General features: G+C 52.9%; 1 protein-coding gene across 1 annotated transcript in view; it reads left to right on the top strand.

The window, feature by feature from the left end:
- RAB6B (RAB6B, member RAS oncogene family) overlaps positions 1 to 14104 on the top strand; it is a 58475-nt gene extending 44371 nt beyond the window's left edge. Inside the window, exons 3-8 of the mRNA XM_032333495.1 lie at positions 1960 to 2013; positions 2211 to 2316; positions 3946 to 4057; positions 5047 to 5140; positions 7976 to 8042; positions 9622 to 14104. Coding sequence (XP_032189386.1) covers positions 1960 to 2013; positions 2211 to 2316; positions 3946 to 4057; positions 5047 to 5140; positions 7976 to 8042; positions 9622 to 9686 — 498 coding nt within the window. The 3' untranslated portion in view covers positions 9687 to 14104. The remainder of the gene's footprint in view (positions 1 to 1959; positions 2014 to 2210; positions 2317 to 3945; positions 4058 to 5046; positions 5141 to 7975; positions 8043 to 9621) is intronic.
- The last annotated feature ends 2763 nt before the right edge of the window (positions 14105 to 16867 follow it).

Here is a 16867-nt window from a genome sequence, read left to right as displayed (position 1 = left end):
CCAGCAGTCCCTGCCACCAGTCCTTGAGGTCATACACCCAGTCTTCAGCTCCCGGATCACTTTACTGAAGGATCTTGGCACTCCCTGGGGAGCCCAGGGAGCACTGATGAAGTGAGAGATTTCCACCTGGTCTGCACATTTCTCCTTAAGGGTATGCGAAGATGAGGACTGTTGCACTTCATTCATTAGTGATTGTTACATGACTTAAGGAACAAGGCTGGGTCCACAAGCCACTTGTCAATTCCAGACTTGTTGCCCAGTGACTACACCACGTAGGAAAGGTGCGCCAGGCTGGGGCAGAAAGAGCCCATGTGTTGCGAAGCTTTTGGTGCCAACCCTTCCAGCTCTGCCCCTGACTTGTAAAGTCACACTAGGTGTGTATCCTCTAACTTCCCTGATCTTTCATCTCCAGAGGGGTTGGATTACATTATGTCTAAGGTGCGTGCCTAGCACCCATGTTCTAGAATTGTGAGATGCCTCAACACTCCACAACTTTGCATTAAAGCAGGTTTCTGGGTGGATATAGCTCCTTTAACTCCTTTGTGGAATGAGTTGGAGGTCCCAAAGTGCATGTATGCTTGCAGACAACCTGGGACCTGTGGACGTGGATATTTCTATTTCTTCAGGCTTCCCTGGGTTGTGGTTTTTGTAATCAGAAGTCGCTGCACAATTTCCCATACAATTAAGCTTATTTTTAGTCTTTTATTTTTGTTTTAAAATACTCTAGTTCTACCTCTAGAACTATTATACTTTCATTGTAGAAGATGTGGAAAATAGAGGAAGTTAAAATGAGGGAAGCAAAAAAAAAAAAAAAAAAATTGCCCATAATGTCATTATTCACACTGGTGTTATTAAGGCTTTAGTGTATTCCCTTCATTTTAGTGTCTAAGAAAATATGAAGAATACTTCTACTTCAGTTCGTCACATTGGGGTCACACTATACATGATGTTTACAACCTTTTTTCACTTGATAACCTAATTCCTCAAATCCTTAAATATTTTTCAAGAACATGATTTTAAATGGCTGCTAAGAATTCTAATCCCATGGGTGTGCCACACTGTACTGAATCAGTGCCCTGGGCTCTCAGTCCATGTCTGAGTCTTCGTTACTAGGAACTGCATAGCAGTGTCATCTCCATTTCACACCAACAGCATTGAGCTCCTATCATAGATGCTGTGGGGCAGGTGAGCCCAGAGAGGTTGGGTGGCCTGCCCAAGGCTACACAGCAAGTGAGTGGTGGGTCCTGGCCATCTGGCCACAAGGCTGATGGCACCCTGCCCAGCTGCCTCTGCCCAAGGCCAGGAAAGAGCACAAAGTTGTGGCATAGGTGTGTTGGGGACAGTCGGCTCCTAATATGTTGGTTTGGGTAGGAAAGAGTGTACTTTCCCAGGAAGATGCTGCTCCAGGTGGGTTGTGATGGCCCTGAGGAAGGCCAGCTGCTCTCTGCTGCCCACACAGCAGCAAGCTGCCCTGATCCTCACTCTGTCCCTGCCTACTGGAGGCAGAGGTGAACCCAAGTCTGGGTGCCTGAATCTCAGGAGCCTCGAGGGGAGGCTGTGATTATGGGAGGCAGGTGAGGCCAAGCAGGCTTGGGCTGGGAGACCGCCCAGCCCATTCTCCTTGAGGGCCCCACCTGAGCAGGGCAGGAGATACACCTGCCAGTGGCCTTGACTCTGAGGAAGACTCCTCACCTGGCTCTTGTCGCCTTCTCAAAGCACTTTTGTCACTCCCTGAAAACCCGTCCTCATCCTTACTTAACTCCAACCTGCTTCCTCTGAGAGACATGACTGGATTGACTGTTAAGTGTGAGGAGCAGGCAGGGACAGCAGAGCAGGACCTGCCTTAGGCTTGGCGTGGGTATCCCCTCTCTTGCTGGCTGTCACTGTCTGGATCACTGAGCTTTTGCCCCTTTGCCTGAGACCTTTCCATTTTAACCTTTTCTTGTTTTTCTCTAATAGGCAACCATTGGGATTGACTTCTTGTCAAAAACCATGTACTTGGAAGATCGTACGGTGAGTGCCTGACTTTAGAACCAGAAGCACAGGGAGGGCTCCTTTGGACTTAACCACCTGGATCCTGTAGCCGGGCACCACCGAGAGGGCTCATGCCTACCACAGAGCTGGCAGTGCTCACATCACAGAGCCGGGGCCTTCCCCCAGCCCCACCCCACCATGAGGATTACCCTGACCCCCTGCTCTCCTTATGACAGGTGCGGCTGCAGCTCTGGGACACAGCCGGCCAGGAGAGGTTCCGTAGCCTGATTCCCAGCTACATCCGGGATTCCACCGTGGCTGTGGTGGTGTACGACATCACAAGTGAGTTTGGGCCTCAGGTGCCAGAGGGAGGGTGGCTCACAGAGGCTCCAGGGTGTGTGTGTGTGCACGCACGTACATGCACATGTATATGCTGTGTATGCTTGTCTTCTCACTACAGGAAGACAGGTGCTTGCTGTAGGGGGTGAGCTGCCTTCGAACACCAGCATGGGTTCCAGCCTCACCATCCTCCTGGGACAGGCGTGGGTGTATGGGATTGAGCTGGCCCTGCCCAGAGCGGGGGAGCGGGGAGGGGTGCTATGTGTAGAGGTGAGCAGAGATGAGGCTGGCCTGCTCCCACCCCTCTGTGCCCCCTTTGGCCCTGATGGCCAGAAAGACCCTTATAGAGCGACTTGTGTGTGTGCATGTGTCAGGATGGGGGAAGACACTGGTCTCTGGGCCAGCCATGACCCAGCAGCCATGGTTTTGTCAGGTGGCATGCCAGCTCCTCATAGGCTCTCCTGGGAGGGGAGGCCGAGCGGGTCTGGAGAGCCGAGGGTGGGCTGCGCTTCCCACACAGTGTAGCTCTTCTGGCTGGGACAGCTGTTCCTGAGAGAACTGCACAGCCTTGAGGAAGACTTATGGTTGGGGGAGGGAGAGGGCCTGGTGAGAAGCCTCAGCTGTGCGGACAGGTGTTAACAGAGCACACCTGGTTAGCCCTTGTGCTGTGCCTACACCTGTGCAGGGAGGACACCCTGGGTGCTGTCCACAGCACTGAAATCACATGGAGAAGCACGTGTACCCCACTGCTTTAAGCCCGCTGCCCCAGGCTCTGCCCATCTCCTCTCTCCATGCTTCCCTCTGACCACACACCCCCTCCACCTTGAGTACAGGTGGGAGCTGGGCCCTTCAGCCTGGGTTTGTGCAGCCTGATGTGAGCAGGAGGGAGAGCAGGCTGGGGGAAACTGAGGCTTCTTGGGACAGGCTTCCTCCCCCTTCTCAGGTGCATGGGCTGCTGAGTGGTGGGCATTGCCCTTGCAACCACTCCCCAAGGTCTGTCACATCTTTTGACTGAGGAGAGGGCTGCCCTGAGATGGACTTACCTCTCGTGGCTTTTGTCTCTCCTGGGGCCACCTTCCCCCTCCTCTTACTTACAGATCGAGGGTTCTCTTCGGAACTCACCTTTCCCAGTGCCACCCCCCTCAGTGGGAGACCACTGTATAGGGCCCTTCTCCCCTAGGAGCTGCTCTGGTTCCCCACCAACACACACACATGCACACCTGTTTCTGAGCTCAGCCAAGTCCAGTTGGTTTGGCTGCCAAGCACCATTTCTCACACTCCACTCTGCCCCACGAAGTCAGGTCTGATTCTCAGGTGGGCCCCTAAAACCACTAGTCCATGCAGCAAATCATGACAGTGACCTTCCAACAGGGTGACCCCCACAACCTGGGGTCGTTCAGCAACATGAGGGTCTTTCAGGGCCCTGGGGCAGCAGCTGCCCAGACACACATGCTCCCCCCGCCCCCCCCCCCCACTCACCTCCCCACTGCTAGAAGGTCCGCACTCACCGGTCTGGGTGTGAGGGTGCACAGTCTCCTCCCTCCTGCTCCTGGTCTCGTGCTCCCTCCCACCTTTGCCCTCTACTGCTCAGGGTGACTCTCCCTCTATTGTCTCCCCACTTTCCACCTCTAGATCTCAACTCCTTCCAGCAGACCTCTAAGTGGATCGATGACGTCAGGACAGAGAGGGGCAGCGACGTCATCATCATGCTGGTGGGCAACAAGACGGACCTGGCTGACAAGAGGTAGGTGTGCAAGGTGCAGGGTGCTGGCGGGCCCAGCCTGCCCTCCGGTCCCCTGCAGCTCCTCCTAGAGAAGGAGTTCTGGGATGCAGGAATGTTGAGTCTGTGCTTCTGACCTGTCCCCGTGCATCTGAGAAGGGTCCCCTAGGGACACTGGAGGCTTTGCGAGTGCCTGGCAGACCCTTGCCCATGGCAGTGGCTCAGCTCTGAGGCCCCACCTTCCATGGTCTGCAGGGGCACTGCTCTGCGAGAGGGCTGCACAATGACTCGGGGTTTGGGGCCCGGCCATGGCCACGGCACAGCTGCAGATGTCAGTCCTTCGGGCCCCCATTGGCTTCTGCTTCTGCTTTGTGTCTCTGTCCCCATGAAGTGCCCGTGCCCGTGAATGGGCAGAATTTCCTGTCACTGAGTCTCCAGTGTGCAGATATGGCTGACTCAGGTGCCGCTTGCACCCATTCGTTCACTCACATCAGGGGACCCAGCTTGGTCAGCTAAAGCAACAGGTTCTGGACCGCTGGCCTTCTGAAGTGTCCTCTGACCATCTACACGAATATCCGACTCCAAGCCTGCTTCATTTGAGGTCTGTCCTTGAAGTAAGGGAAATGGGACTCACAGCCCAGTTCTACTGCTAAGTGTGTCTCCATACAACCTGCAGGCAGTCGCTTTTAACCTCACTGTCCTGTGGAGATGGGGACTGATGACACCACCCAAGGGGTGCTGTGTGGCTCGAAGAGCTTTCTAGACATAGATGCACACAACTGTTAGGATGGTTTACTGCCTGCTGCAGGGCCTGCTCCTGAGCTGAGAGGCACCATGGAAGGCAAACCTGACAGGGCAGGGGCAGGCTGGTGTACTGCTGTGGCCCCGTGGCCTTCGTCCTGTACCCAAGACCTCCTCATCTGGACCTTAGTCCTGGACCTAGGCCTCCTCATCTCATGCTGCTCCCTCTGCCTCTACCAGGGACTCATTTTCCCCTCTCCCCTTACTCACAGGCAGATAACCATCGAGGAGGGGGAGCAGCGCGCCAAAGAACTGAGTGTCATGTTCATTGAGACCAGCGCCAAGACCGGCTACAACGTGAAGCAGGTAGGACGCACCTGGTGCTAATCTGGCCGAGGGACCATGTGTGGCTTCTGGCCTGGTCCTTCATGGGCCCAGCTCCAGCTTGCCCTGAGGGACTAGTGCAGATTGGGGCAAGCAATCAGAGCACCCTTAACCCCACCTAATGGGAAACAAGCTAACCTCTAGCGTTGGGAAAGCACGAGAGAGGGCAAGAGCACTCACTCTGGGGGCTGGGGGGTGTCTGGACCATGTCCTCGTTAGCCATCACACAGCAACCAGTCACGGGCCTTATAACGTGCCGGGCATCCAGCCACCAACTTCCAGGAGAGAGAAGCAGTATCTCTCTAGCATCTTACCTCACTTGGGATGGGGGTGTGGGAAATTCAGTCCAACCAGCGTTTGTGGGTTCATGCCTGGGGACTAGCAAGTGCTCAGAGCTGTGGAGGGCCAGGCAGGCTTAGAGAAAGGAGCCCACCCTGGTGCGACTGGAGTTTACAGGGGGAGAAGCCTGGGGAATCACCACAGTCAGAGAAGCCGTGGAGGAGATTATGGCCAACCCTCGCAGCCAGGGGCTTCCCTAGGTCCGTGGACCCCCAGGGATGGGAGTCCACAGCTCAGGGGCCTTGCATAGGAGAGAACTGCCCCTCCATCTTCATGCACCTCTGCGGCTCTGCAGCACCTCCTTCAGCCAGGAACGTGGGCAGCAGGATACTGCTGGCTTGGGCACAGCACAGACCCCAGCCGTTATCTTGTCCCCTTGCGGGGTTACGGGTCTCTTGGTGTTTACACGCATTGCTGCTCCAGTTCATGGGGGTGATTAGACCTGCTGCCAGAAGAATGCTGGTGCATAACCAACTGGTGTCTTTAGAGATTTTTCAAGTGTCTTTCAGTTCTGAATGGGTTTCTCTATACTCCTGTGTCACTGACGTCACGTACTTATGAGGAGACCGTAGGCTCAGCAGACTGCCAGGGAAGTCTCTGGTTCACAAGAGGTTAGGAGCCCCTGCCTTCAATGAAGAGAGTGGGGGGCTGTTCCAGACCAGGGTAGCATGCCAGCAGAGGTGCGGCGGGAGGGGTGCTGTGGCCTGGGGAAGGGATTCTGAGTGCAGGGCCTGGCTTGGCGGGGTGTCTCTTCCGCCCAACCGGCCCCAGCAGCACCTGGGAGCACTACACAAGCTGCCCATCAGCTCTTGGCCTGGAGATAATGGTAGTTCACCCAACAGGGGCAGCGCCCATGGCACTGGGGAAGGTGGCAGAAGAGCAGAGAGACAGATGAGGGGCCCTCTAGTCCCCAGGCCTCAGTGCCTTCCTCCCCAGTTAGAGCGCCCTCAGTGTGGCTCTGCTCACTTCCATGCCCTTCCCAGTGCCACTGAGGTGTCTCTTGGAGCAGGAGCTACCTGTCCCTGGAGGCATGTTGGAGGCAGTGGGTTGCTGCTATCTGTGGCCCTCTCTGTGGAAAGTCCTGGGATGTGGGGAAGCAGTGGGCAGCAGTCCATAAGGCAGGCAGCTTCTGCCCTAGTGGTTGGAGGCAGGGAGACGCCAAGGCCTCCCTTTTCAGAATGCTCTGGAGACCAGGTGATGGTCTAAGCACGAATTACATGTGGTTAGGTCAAACTCTGTGGTTCTGAGGAGTCCTCATGCAGTGTAGAGTCCTGGATTCCAAGCCTGATCATAGCTGCTCTTGGAGCCCCACCTGTGACCCCAAGAGTTTCCTTCTAACTGGCAGGTTGGCCACTGGCAGAGGCTGTGACCATTTTGACAGATAGGCAGGACATTGCCACTGGGGCAAGGCCATGAAGGAATTACCAGGCCTCTGCAGCCTGGCTCACCTCTCCCCGCCCCACTTCAGAACAGCCTCTGCATCCTGCCCTGAGGGTCCCATACCCTCCCAGGCCCACCAGTGACTTCCCCACCTAGATCCTCACCACCTTTGGCCCTGCCATTTAGCCTGGGTGCTCCCACAAAGCTGGGCTCTAGGGTGAGACCATGAACAAGACGCACTCTCCTTATAGAGCTCACTGAGTCCCCAGAGCTGGCTTTTATGGGGGGAGAAGTGAGAGCGGGAGTATTCAGAATCTTCTGGTGCCTTATACTAGTGTTTTGTACTTGACACCTCCTAGGTTCCATGTCTTCCCTGACATCCCTGCCTACCCCCTCCCCAGTGTGCATGCCCACATGTGCGCACGCACACACGCACACACACACCACATGGTTCTCCCTGTGCACTTACACAAACTCACACAGACACCGCACATTCACATGTACATTTCCACTTATACATCTCTACGCATAACATACACATCACACTAATACCCGTACCGAAACAAACCCACAGCATCACGAATTCACATGCTATATGCTTATTCTCTTGGAAGTCTCTCTTTCCGACATGACTGTGTGGCCCTGGCTCCCAGCACCCTGCTGTGGACTTGCAGGATCCTTCTGAGCAGAGGGTCATTTGTCTCAAGGGCAGGTCCAAACTGGGGGACCAGGTGGGGGCAACCAACCTCAGGCAGTGGGACAGAAACCTGCCTAAGGCTTGTCTCACAGGGCCTATAGCATTTTCTGCACTGGGTTAGGTCCCTTACAGTCAGCATGACCCACACTCAGCCCCTAGTGACCCATGAACCTGGTGACCTCAGCCGTTGCCTGAGATGCCTGTCAGGGCCCAAACCTATGACAGGCCCTAGGGGCAAGGGAGAGAGGAGTTTGGTGTAGCCCCTGCCCTCCAGTGCACAGTTAGTGGGACAGACAAGAGAACACGGCCCTGGGTCAGGATTAGAAGAGGTAAGATGGTGGAGACAGTGTGGGGCAGGAAGGATGGGGTCAGGGCTCATCCTGCGTCTCCTCCCTCTCTAGCTCTTCCGACGTGTGGCATCAGCTCTGCCTGGAATGGAGAATGTCCAGGAGAAAAGCAAAGAAGGGAGTATCCTTTTCCTTTGATAAGTGAGTGAAAGATGTGCTAGAGAAGCCATTTATCCATTGACGTATTCACTTAGTACTTCAGAACAGTGAGCGAGCCCTTGCCTGGTCTCCAGCCCATCCTTCTCTGCTGAGGGGTATGGTGTGGGCCCGCCTCTGGACCGGGACAAGGCTGAACTCCAAGGGCTTTAAGACCTCATCCAGTTCGAACAGTCTAAGCTTCTATTTCCAAAACAATGCTGGGGCTGGGGTGGGGGGGGGCGGTGCGGGGCTGTGGACCAGATGGATGTGAATGTCTTTGCAGGGTAGGGAGTGAGAAATAGTAACTGCCCAGGTTCGCAGTGAGCATCACTTTGTATTCCATGGGTACCAGTAGACTCTCCACTGCGTGGAAGGATTCTATACACCCAGAACACGGTTTAGCCTAGTCTGCATGAGACCATCTCCCCAGCAGAAACCCCCCTCCCGTGTCCTGCCTACTTCCTCAGCCCGGCCCTGCACAGCCCTGGAATGCCCACTACCCTGTGGGACAGGGTCTGCACGCCACTCACACAGCCCACCCCCAAACCTCAGACCAGACCCCGAAGCAGAAATGGAGGTTCAGAGAGGGAGTCCGATGGGCCCAGTGGAAGGAAGTAGGAAGGAAGGCAGTTTATTCTCTGCCATGTTGCCAAAAAAAATGTTCATGTATATATACATGAGGTAAAAATGTTATGTAGGTGTAGGGAAAATAAAAATAGGGAAAGTCAGAGAAAGTCATATTCAAAATATATGTCTTCGCCAGAGAGTGGCAAGGAGAGAAAAGGGGGTCTTTAGGAGAAGTGTGGCTCTTTATAGTACATAGGCCTGAAACAGGGGCCACGCAAACATCCCTAGGATGGCCACAGCAGGTCCCACGGCAGCACTTCCTACACTTCCACCCTGTCGGCTGCCCTGGGGGTTCCTTCAGCAAGCCCGCTGCCCTGTCAGCCTGCTGAGGGCACGGGGGCTACCTGGCTCTGCATTTTGAAGCCATTTTTTGGGTGGTTCTGATGGGTGCTCCTCCCGCCCACAGTCTCAGGGCACCAGTGGGAAGGGCTGGAGGCCTTTCCTGGGGCTGTGCCTTCCCCCAACAGCATCCTCAGAGTCTAAGTGACACTCTGACTAGAGCTCGAGGGGTTAGTGTGTCTGTGACTGGCTAGGCCAAGGCCCACCTCGCCCTGGGCTGAGATGTGGGATTCATACCTGACCAGCAGGCTGTCCACTTCAGGGCACTTGAAGATGGAAGGGGTTGCTGACAAGGCTGAGGCACTGGTTACCAAGAAGGCTTCTGAGGAAGGGCCCGTGGTGCTGGTGTTTGCGCAGTCATCCCACAGCCCAAGACCAGCTTTGCTTCAGGAGGATGAGGGGGAGGGCTTGTGGGAAGAAGAGGGGTGGGGGCTGGTGACACTGCGTCCTTCCTCCCCAGGCCCAGCAAAGACAGGAGCCCTTAGGTATTTTGTGGAAGGACGGAGGATCTGCACAGGGCAGCTGAGGGGTGCCCAGGGACAGGAGCCAGGTGGCAGCTTCTCGTCAGTCATCTTCCTTAGCGCAGCCTCCCGCAGTGATTGACATCAAGCTGGACAAACCCCAGGAGCCCCCAGCCAGTGAGGGCGGCTGCTCCTGCTAATGCAGCCTGACCTGCCGGCTTCCTTTGACACTACTCGCTTGTTGTGTTGCTTCCTATTGGTTAGCTTCCTAAGGGGGGTGGGAAATGAGCTTATCAAGATGGGAGGATTTTTCTTTTCTCTCTGTCTCTAGGAGTAGGGTGGGGTGGGGAGGGAGGCTGGGCATCAGGGATCACGTCACTCTTAACAGCTGTTACTTAAACAACTATTTTTTGGTTTGGTTGTAATATATTGTACTTTATTAAGATTGCCAAAAACTGTTAAAATTTAAAAAAAAATTTAAATCATGTGTATACAACTTTTTGCCAGATAAAAATGTAGTCATTTTTATTTAAAAGATGTGCTTTTTGTTTTTGTATATTTGTAAACTTACAGAGAACCTTTTCCACACACCTCCTCCTTCCTGCCCTCTTTGAATGGTCATCACCTCTGCCCTCCTTCCACCCTAGCCCGATAAATTACAATTAATGGGGCAACTTAATTAGGCTCCAGTCCCAAGCCCCACCCACCAAACAGGCCCTACCTGGTTAAATCAAACAGTGAACAAAATAGCCTCTGAAGAGGCAACTTTTAACTCTGTCCTCCTTCCGTGGCCAGAGTGGGACATCAGCCATGGCCCTGAGCTGAAATTAAGGCCTTGTGGATGGCAGGGAGCCCAGCCAGAGGCCTCACTGGAATTACTCCTGCCTCCCCCACTCCCTTCCCTGACAAGCCTTGAAGGCATGGAGGGCAGTTGCCTTGCATCCTGTGCCCTCTGGCCCACTCAGTGACTGGCAGAGCAAAAGGTCATCGGAAGGAAGGATGGGGTGCTGTTGGCAACTGTGGGCTTGTACATACAGGTCTATCTGTGGTTCATAGCCTTGGGGCACCATGTGTGGTTCTGAAAATGTTCTAACCAACCTTCCCAGTAGTCAGCACCCGTGTCTGGGTTGAGTCTAAGGAAACAGCAAAGAGAAATTCAGTGTGTATTGCCCTGAAGCCCTCGGCCTTGCACGCCAGGGAAGCTTGAGCCTATATCGCATGGTGTGTGTCTGTGACTGGGGAAGTGGGTGTGGATTCCGGTACCACGACCTTGAAGATGCATGTTCAGATTCTTGGTTGCTAATACCATTGAGCACTGTTCTGGAAAAGCTGACTTGCCCCACTGGCATCAAGCAGTTGTAGTCATTGTGCACGTACCTGAGGATATTGCAGCCGCGCTCTGGTTGCCTGAGGGTGCTGCTGATGTGGGATTTCCAGAAGGCTACCCAGAGAGCCATCCTTGCCATTTTGACTCATTTCTGAGAAGGGCTTAGTCCTGAGGGCCTATAAAATCTCTGAAGAGAATTCTAAGGGAATGCAACCCATTTCGCCAGCATTCCAAATAGATCCAGGTTTACTGAACCTGACCCTGCGTAGAGCCAGGCCATAGGAAGCAACTCTGGCCGAAACCCATAAACCCTGCCCTCCCAAGCTGGCATGGCCTCTGCCTCCAAGCTGCTGTTGGGCATGTCCTAGGTGAGCTAAACGACCATCTGGGAGTGGGAGGGGGGAATTCCTCCACAAAACAGGACTCTAACAAGTTATTGCAGTGAATTTTGGAACTTCTCAGAAACTAATCCAAAATGGCAGCCAATAAGTGGACAGGACTCACTGGTATTTGTCCAGTGGGCCTGTCACACACTCTCAGCTTAAGGAGATTGTGTATGTCGGAGCTGATCTTTAGAGAGGAATTTATCTTCAGGTGAAGAAGAGAAGTAGGATTCTCACTGAGCTCCTCTTCCAGAAGGCAAAGACTGATGTACGAACGTAATTCCAGTGTCATGTGTTTAGTTTTTATATGTGTGTACATAATTATATATAGAGATAGACTTGTGTATACACCTTCCACACACACATTCTCACAGAGATACATGTGCTCAGTGTATATTCTTGTTTTTCCTGCTCTCAAGTTGGAACTTGCATTGTGATAACAGTTTTGGAAATTCAAAAGTACTGCAACGTGTTGAAATAAGAAATACTTAATATTGTCAAAAAACTTGTGATTGTCTTGCCATCAATAAACTAATGCATAGATGTGTTCAACTACAGGCAAAAATAGCCATGGGAATATGTGCACCATTTCTCTCTATACTTATATGCATAGGTGTGCATGCCCCTGTGGGCCAGTACCCCCAACCACGGCACCCCCACAAGTGGTGCTTGTTGAAAGAGTGCTTACTTACCTTGTGAGAATTTATAAGAGTCCACAATATAGCGTCCGGCCTGGTCGGCAGTGAGGGCCATTGCTTTTGGCCTCTGGGACAGCCCCATTTGCTGGGATCTGCATTGGGTCCCAGTAAATGAATGAATGGTGGATTTTAGTTTTCTTGGTACTAAAGAGTAGCTTTTCTGAAACATTCCTGTAAAAACAAAGCAGAAACTCAGTTCCCTTCTCATGTGCACACATAGTTAAGGCACCACGAACATTTTTCTACCATCATAGCCTGGGAACAGTAAGAGATGCAGTAGATAGATGTCACATGGCTTGACGTGGCCTTGGTGAGCCCTGCCTTCCTAGCATATACACAAGGTCCTCTCTTGAGTCCAGGCTCTCCCCAGCCCTGTGGGCTTCAGGCAAGGGCAGTTGTCTCTCTTGCCGTCCTATCTTAGTGGTGCCATGCCATTCCGGGACCCTCCTCTCTCAGGCCTAATTTCCACCCCTCCCTTCCTGGGCTGTTGAGGCAGCCAGATCTCTTGCATAGAAGTGGGCTGGTTCCCTGGCTCTCATTTTGAGCAGGTACCATCACTGTTCTCTTGCTTGTAGGTAGTATCTTGACTTGGGAGTTAAGGTCCAGTAATAAAATGGTCAGGTTCCCTTGAAGAAAAGGGGATGAAACTGTCTCCACATCCCCAGCGAGTGGTACATCCCTGCCAAATCCAGATGGGCTAGCCTGAGGCAAAGCCGTCGTTCAGTCCCTCTTCCTAAGGACTAGCCCTCACCTGGGAGATGGCCAGAGTCCTCCTCTTCAGGCTTTTTTTTTCCCCTTGGAGTGGGGGCAGTCTCAAAAGTTGTCAGTTAAGCTCCTATTTCCACAGGTATTTGAAAAAGAGTGTAAGATGCAAGAAGCAGATAGCGTATTTATAAGTGCACACACATGCCAGAAGAAAGGTGTGATGTCAGCAGCTTAAGTGTGAGAACTGCCGCGTGGAGGCCATGGTTAGCAAGCTGGGCGGTTAGGAGCAAGTCCCTCTTGGTCAGAGGCCTCTCTACCATCATTGTCACCGCTCTCCTGTCAACATCCTCAAACATTCTGGAACACTCCTTGGTCTGCGGAGCAATGGCCAGGTCAGTTCGAGAATCTCAGGCAACAGAAACAAGAATGAAAATGGCAGTTACATGTACAGACCTCTTTTGAGTGCAACGTCTTTGGCCTCCCGATGGCAAGCCGGTGCTGGGAGCGCCTGCCCTCAAGTACCAGGTGTGACACCAGGCACCGCTGGCTTCGGTGTCCTGCAGGCAGAGCAGCCTCATTCCTTCACATGGCAGAAGGCAGGTGAGGATGTTAGGATGTGAGAACAGGTAGCCAAGGGTTAAGTCCCATCCGAGCCACGTGAGGGGCAGCCCAACAGGTTTTGGTGCAGCAACCAAGCAGGGCCATATGCTCACTAATTTCCAAACTACCTCTCCCCCGATCACGTGAGGCGTCACCACCTCGCTATAGCAGCATGACACGGAGCTCTTGCAACCCTTCCTGTCTCACAGGCAGGAAGACCAAGGCAGAGATGGGCCACTTGCTTTTGGTCATCCAGCAAGCCAGAAGCTATCAGAGCCAAGGTGTTTCTGTTCTTTATCTATCATCAACCTGTGTGTGCAGATGTGATGGTGCACTTCCACGTAAAGGGCTGCCGGGCACGGGTGCTCCTCAGACCACCTCTACTCTGGTTAGGACTCTGGCCAGCGTAGCTGAGTGAGCTGGGAAAGAATGCATGTCCATTTCACACTTCTGATTGCCAAGAAGGGCCAGTCCCCGAGTCCACTCTGATTGTCATGGGCACCCAAACACCAGGGCACCCTCTGAGTTTTTGTTTGAAATGAACTATCTAGGTGTTCCAAAACCTTGGGCTCTCACGTGTAAACTCTCTGGCGCCAGACCCCTGCGTGGGTGACATTCCCCGGAGGGCATGGCTCATCCTTGCAGTGGGGTTGGGAAGCTTCCTTCCAGCAGGAAGCTTCCAGATGCGGAAGGCCAGCCTGCATCGTGTGGTGTGTCAACTTGTCCTCTCACTTTCCCTCACCCATCCCTGGAAAGCGATTGGCCATGAGGAGCACAGAGGGTGGCATTTCCATCTTTTACTGGCTCAGCAGACATAAATGGCCACATTGACTTTACATAAAACTGTGTAAAATGTGGAAGACTCAGCATGTTGATCAAACAATAAACTGTCCTGATTCTCAACACAAAACCTCTTGTCCAGTGTTTCTAAGTGGTGCAGTCATATATGGGGGGCTAGTTGGGGAGGGGGGCACTGTGCCAAACCAGATTTCTTCACATGCTTGCTCCACAAACCCTGGTCTCCCGTCTGGGGGTCTCCCACCCAATGCCCTTTACTTCTTCCTCTTCTTCACCTGGGCCCTTCACATCCTCAGACACACTAATGAGGCGAAAGTCTCACTCATTTCCATCATCTCCACTGTCTGAAGGCTAATGGAAAGGGAAGCCCCAGGCTGAACTGAGACTCAGGGCTGTGTAATAACTTCTTTAATCCCTGGTCCCCACTTGCCACGGCTGGGGGTTTTGAAGGGTGGGGGCAGGGACTGAATCTTTCTTCCTTCTGGTGATGTCCAGAAAGCCATTAAAGAATTTAAGGTGAGCCTAATCATCCTGGTGTGATACCAAGCAGCCACATACCCCCTCCTGCTTTTCCCCACACTGATTAGAGAACATCCCTGAGAGGCCCCTTCAGGTATCAGTTATTTCCAGACTAAAAGATGCCCTGAAATCCTCAACAACTGTGAGACCAATCCAGAGAGGACACAAAGGCCAAGATCAGGCCCAGAACGGCTCTGGCCTGAGAATGCTGGGAATCCTGGAGCTATGGAGTAAGTTAAGTTCACCAGGTCTCATTCTTTTTTTGAGTTCAACCTCACTACGTATTTTTCCCTTTTGAAGGTTCTAAAGTTTCTGGAACACCCTCCTATCTGCCATCCCAGAGAAGCCACCTCTAAATTAGGAGAGACAGGAAATGGATGCTCTGTCCGCTAATCCTCACTTCTCTGGCTGCCAGATGTAAAATGAGGTAGAGGGGTCCAGGGGATAGCAAGGGGGAGAGGCTTGACAGCCGAAGTGCACACGCTTGTACAAACCAGACTGAAGCCAGAGGCAAGCTCTTCCAAGCCCACAACCATTTCCCAGGATTACTGTGTTCGGGATAACAGGACTTGAGATAGCAAGGGGAGGAAATAATGTAGGACACAGCATCAACATAACCGTCCAGCAGCCCCGGCCCTTGCCAGAAGAACGGAGCACCCTGACATTCCCCACACAAATATGAAGATGACAGAGGGTTGGTGATGACCTGTCCGAAGGATGCTGCTCGAGGTGGCTTTCCTTATCACTGTAGCTGCATTGTGTCCGGTGAGCAAGAGTGGAGAAAGCAGCTTTGATAATCCTATGCTTAACTGTATTTAGAAATACCAAAGTGCACCGATACACACATATACCAAAAATACCACACACAGAAACACACATTTCAGTTGAAACACAATAATCTCAAGTCAATGGAACAACAAGTGCCTCACACGTAAGAGGACCCCAGGGGGACACGAATCCCAGGAGGTGCTGAGACAGAAGCCATGGGAAAAGGTAAGTGGCACTCCCTACTAAGAACTGCTGTTGCTGACTCGGACTCCAGCAAACGGGCAGGTTACTGGCAGTGGAGGGGCTACCAAGGCCCCAGACCCCTCGGAAAAGGGCTTGAAAAAAGAGCTGGAATAAACAGTAAGGCCAACAGTACCCCGACCTCTCAGTCTGCACGTGTTCCACACCCCATGGAAGACCCCATTCCAGATGCAATGGTGTGCCCACAGCATATTCATCACAGCCACCCCACACACACACATAATGGCACCTCCCTGCATCCTGCACCTCTCCCTTAGCAAGGAATGGGGTTATTTGTATCAGGTGGCAGCTGGCCTGTGAGCAGGTGTCAGGGCCCATACACATCCAGTGGCTCCGACACTGTTGTGTTCCCAAGAAGGAGCTGTTTCAAGCCACAGCGGTCTCATCTTTGACCCATAGCTGTGCCTCGTCTGCCAGTCCCCATGGCTGAACGGCTTCAGGGCCACAAGAGGATACCACAATTAGAGAACAACACATGGGACCCCTTGGAACCCCTTCCCAGCACCCAAGAACTGGTCTCCACAATCTCCCCCTGGCCCAAACGCACACGAATGGGATAACGAGAACACAGGAGTAGGAAGCAGGATGAGAGCGCCTGGGACGGACTCTGACACCTGCTTGCTTACTTCCCACCCTGTGAGAAAAACTGAACAGGACATGTGGCCCCAAGGACTTAAAAATCAAGCTTCTTGAAGGCACGTATGGCACTCACTCCAGGGCAGGTGAGTTTGTAGGGCGCTCCTAGGAGCTCCTGTCTGCTGGGCACCACACATCATTCTGATGCCCACTGGCATCTGAGAATCACTGCTTGAGAGAGAACTTGACTTTTTTGGTGTATTGCTTCCTCCAGTAAAGCAAACAATTTATTAGCCAGGAAAACAAAACGAAGCTGAGCACACACGCCTCTTAATGGAAGCGTCAAGCCTCTGATTTTTATTCACACAAGCACCTACTGTGACTATGTGAACGTGTCACATGCATCACATTCTCTGTTGATTTCTGGTTCATTATTCTTACCTATTTCCTTAAATTACTGCTGGCTAAAAAGGACAAAAACCAAGAATCCAAAGGATGGTAAGAACACAAGTAGCAATAAGGCTTTCAAATAAGAACTCTGCGTGGGTCAAAGCCCACTGTCTTCTCCATTTCTGCCCGCACTTCCTCCACAAGTGAGCAGCAAGGCGTAGGATCCAGGGCTGGGGGCAGAGGGGAGCTGGAGGGCTCTCAGGCAGAGCTGGGATGACCCACAGGCAGGCAGGAAGGCAGAGGCTTGGGCTGTAGTGCACAGACAAGGGGACTGCACCTCCTGGGGTGGTTTCGGC

The sequence above is a fragment of the Mustela erminea genome, chromosome 1, assembly GCF_009829155.1.
Source record: "Mustela erminea isolate mMusErm1 chromosome 1, mMusErm1.Pri, whole genome shotgun sequence".
In the NCBI taxonomy this organism is placed as follows: domain Eukaryota; kingdom Metazoa; phylum Chordata; class Mammalia; order Carnivora; family Mustelidae; genus Mustela; species Mustela erminea.
This window is presented reverse-complemented; position numbering and strand designations above follow the sequence as displayed.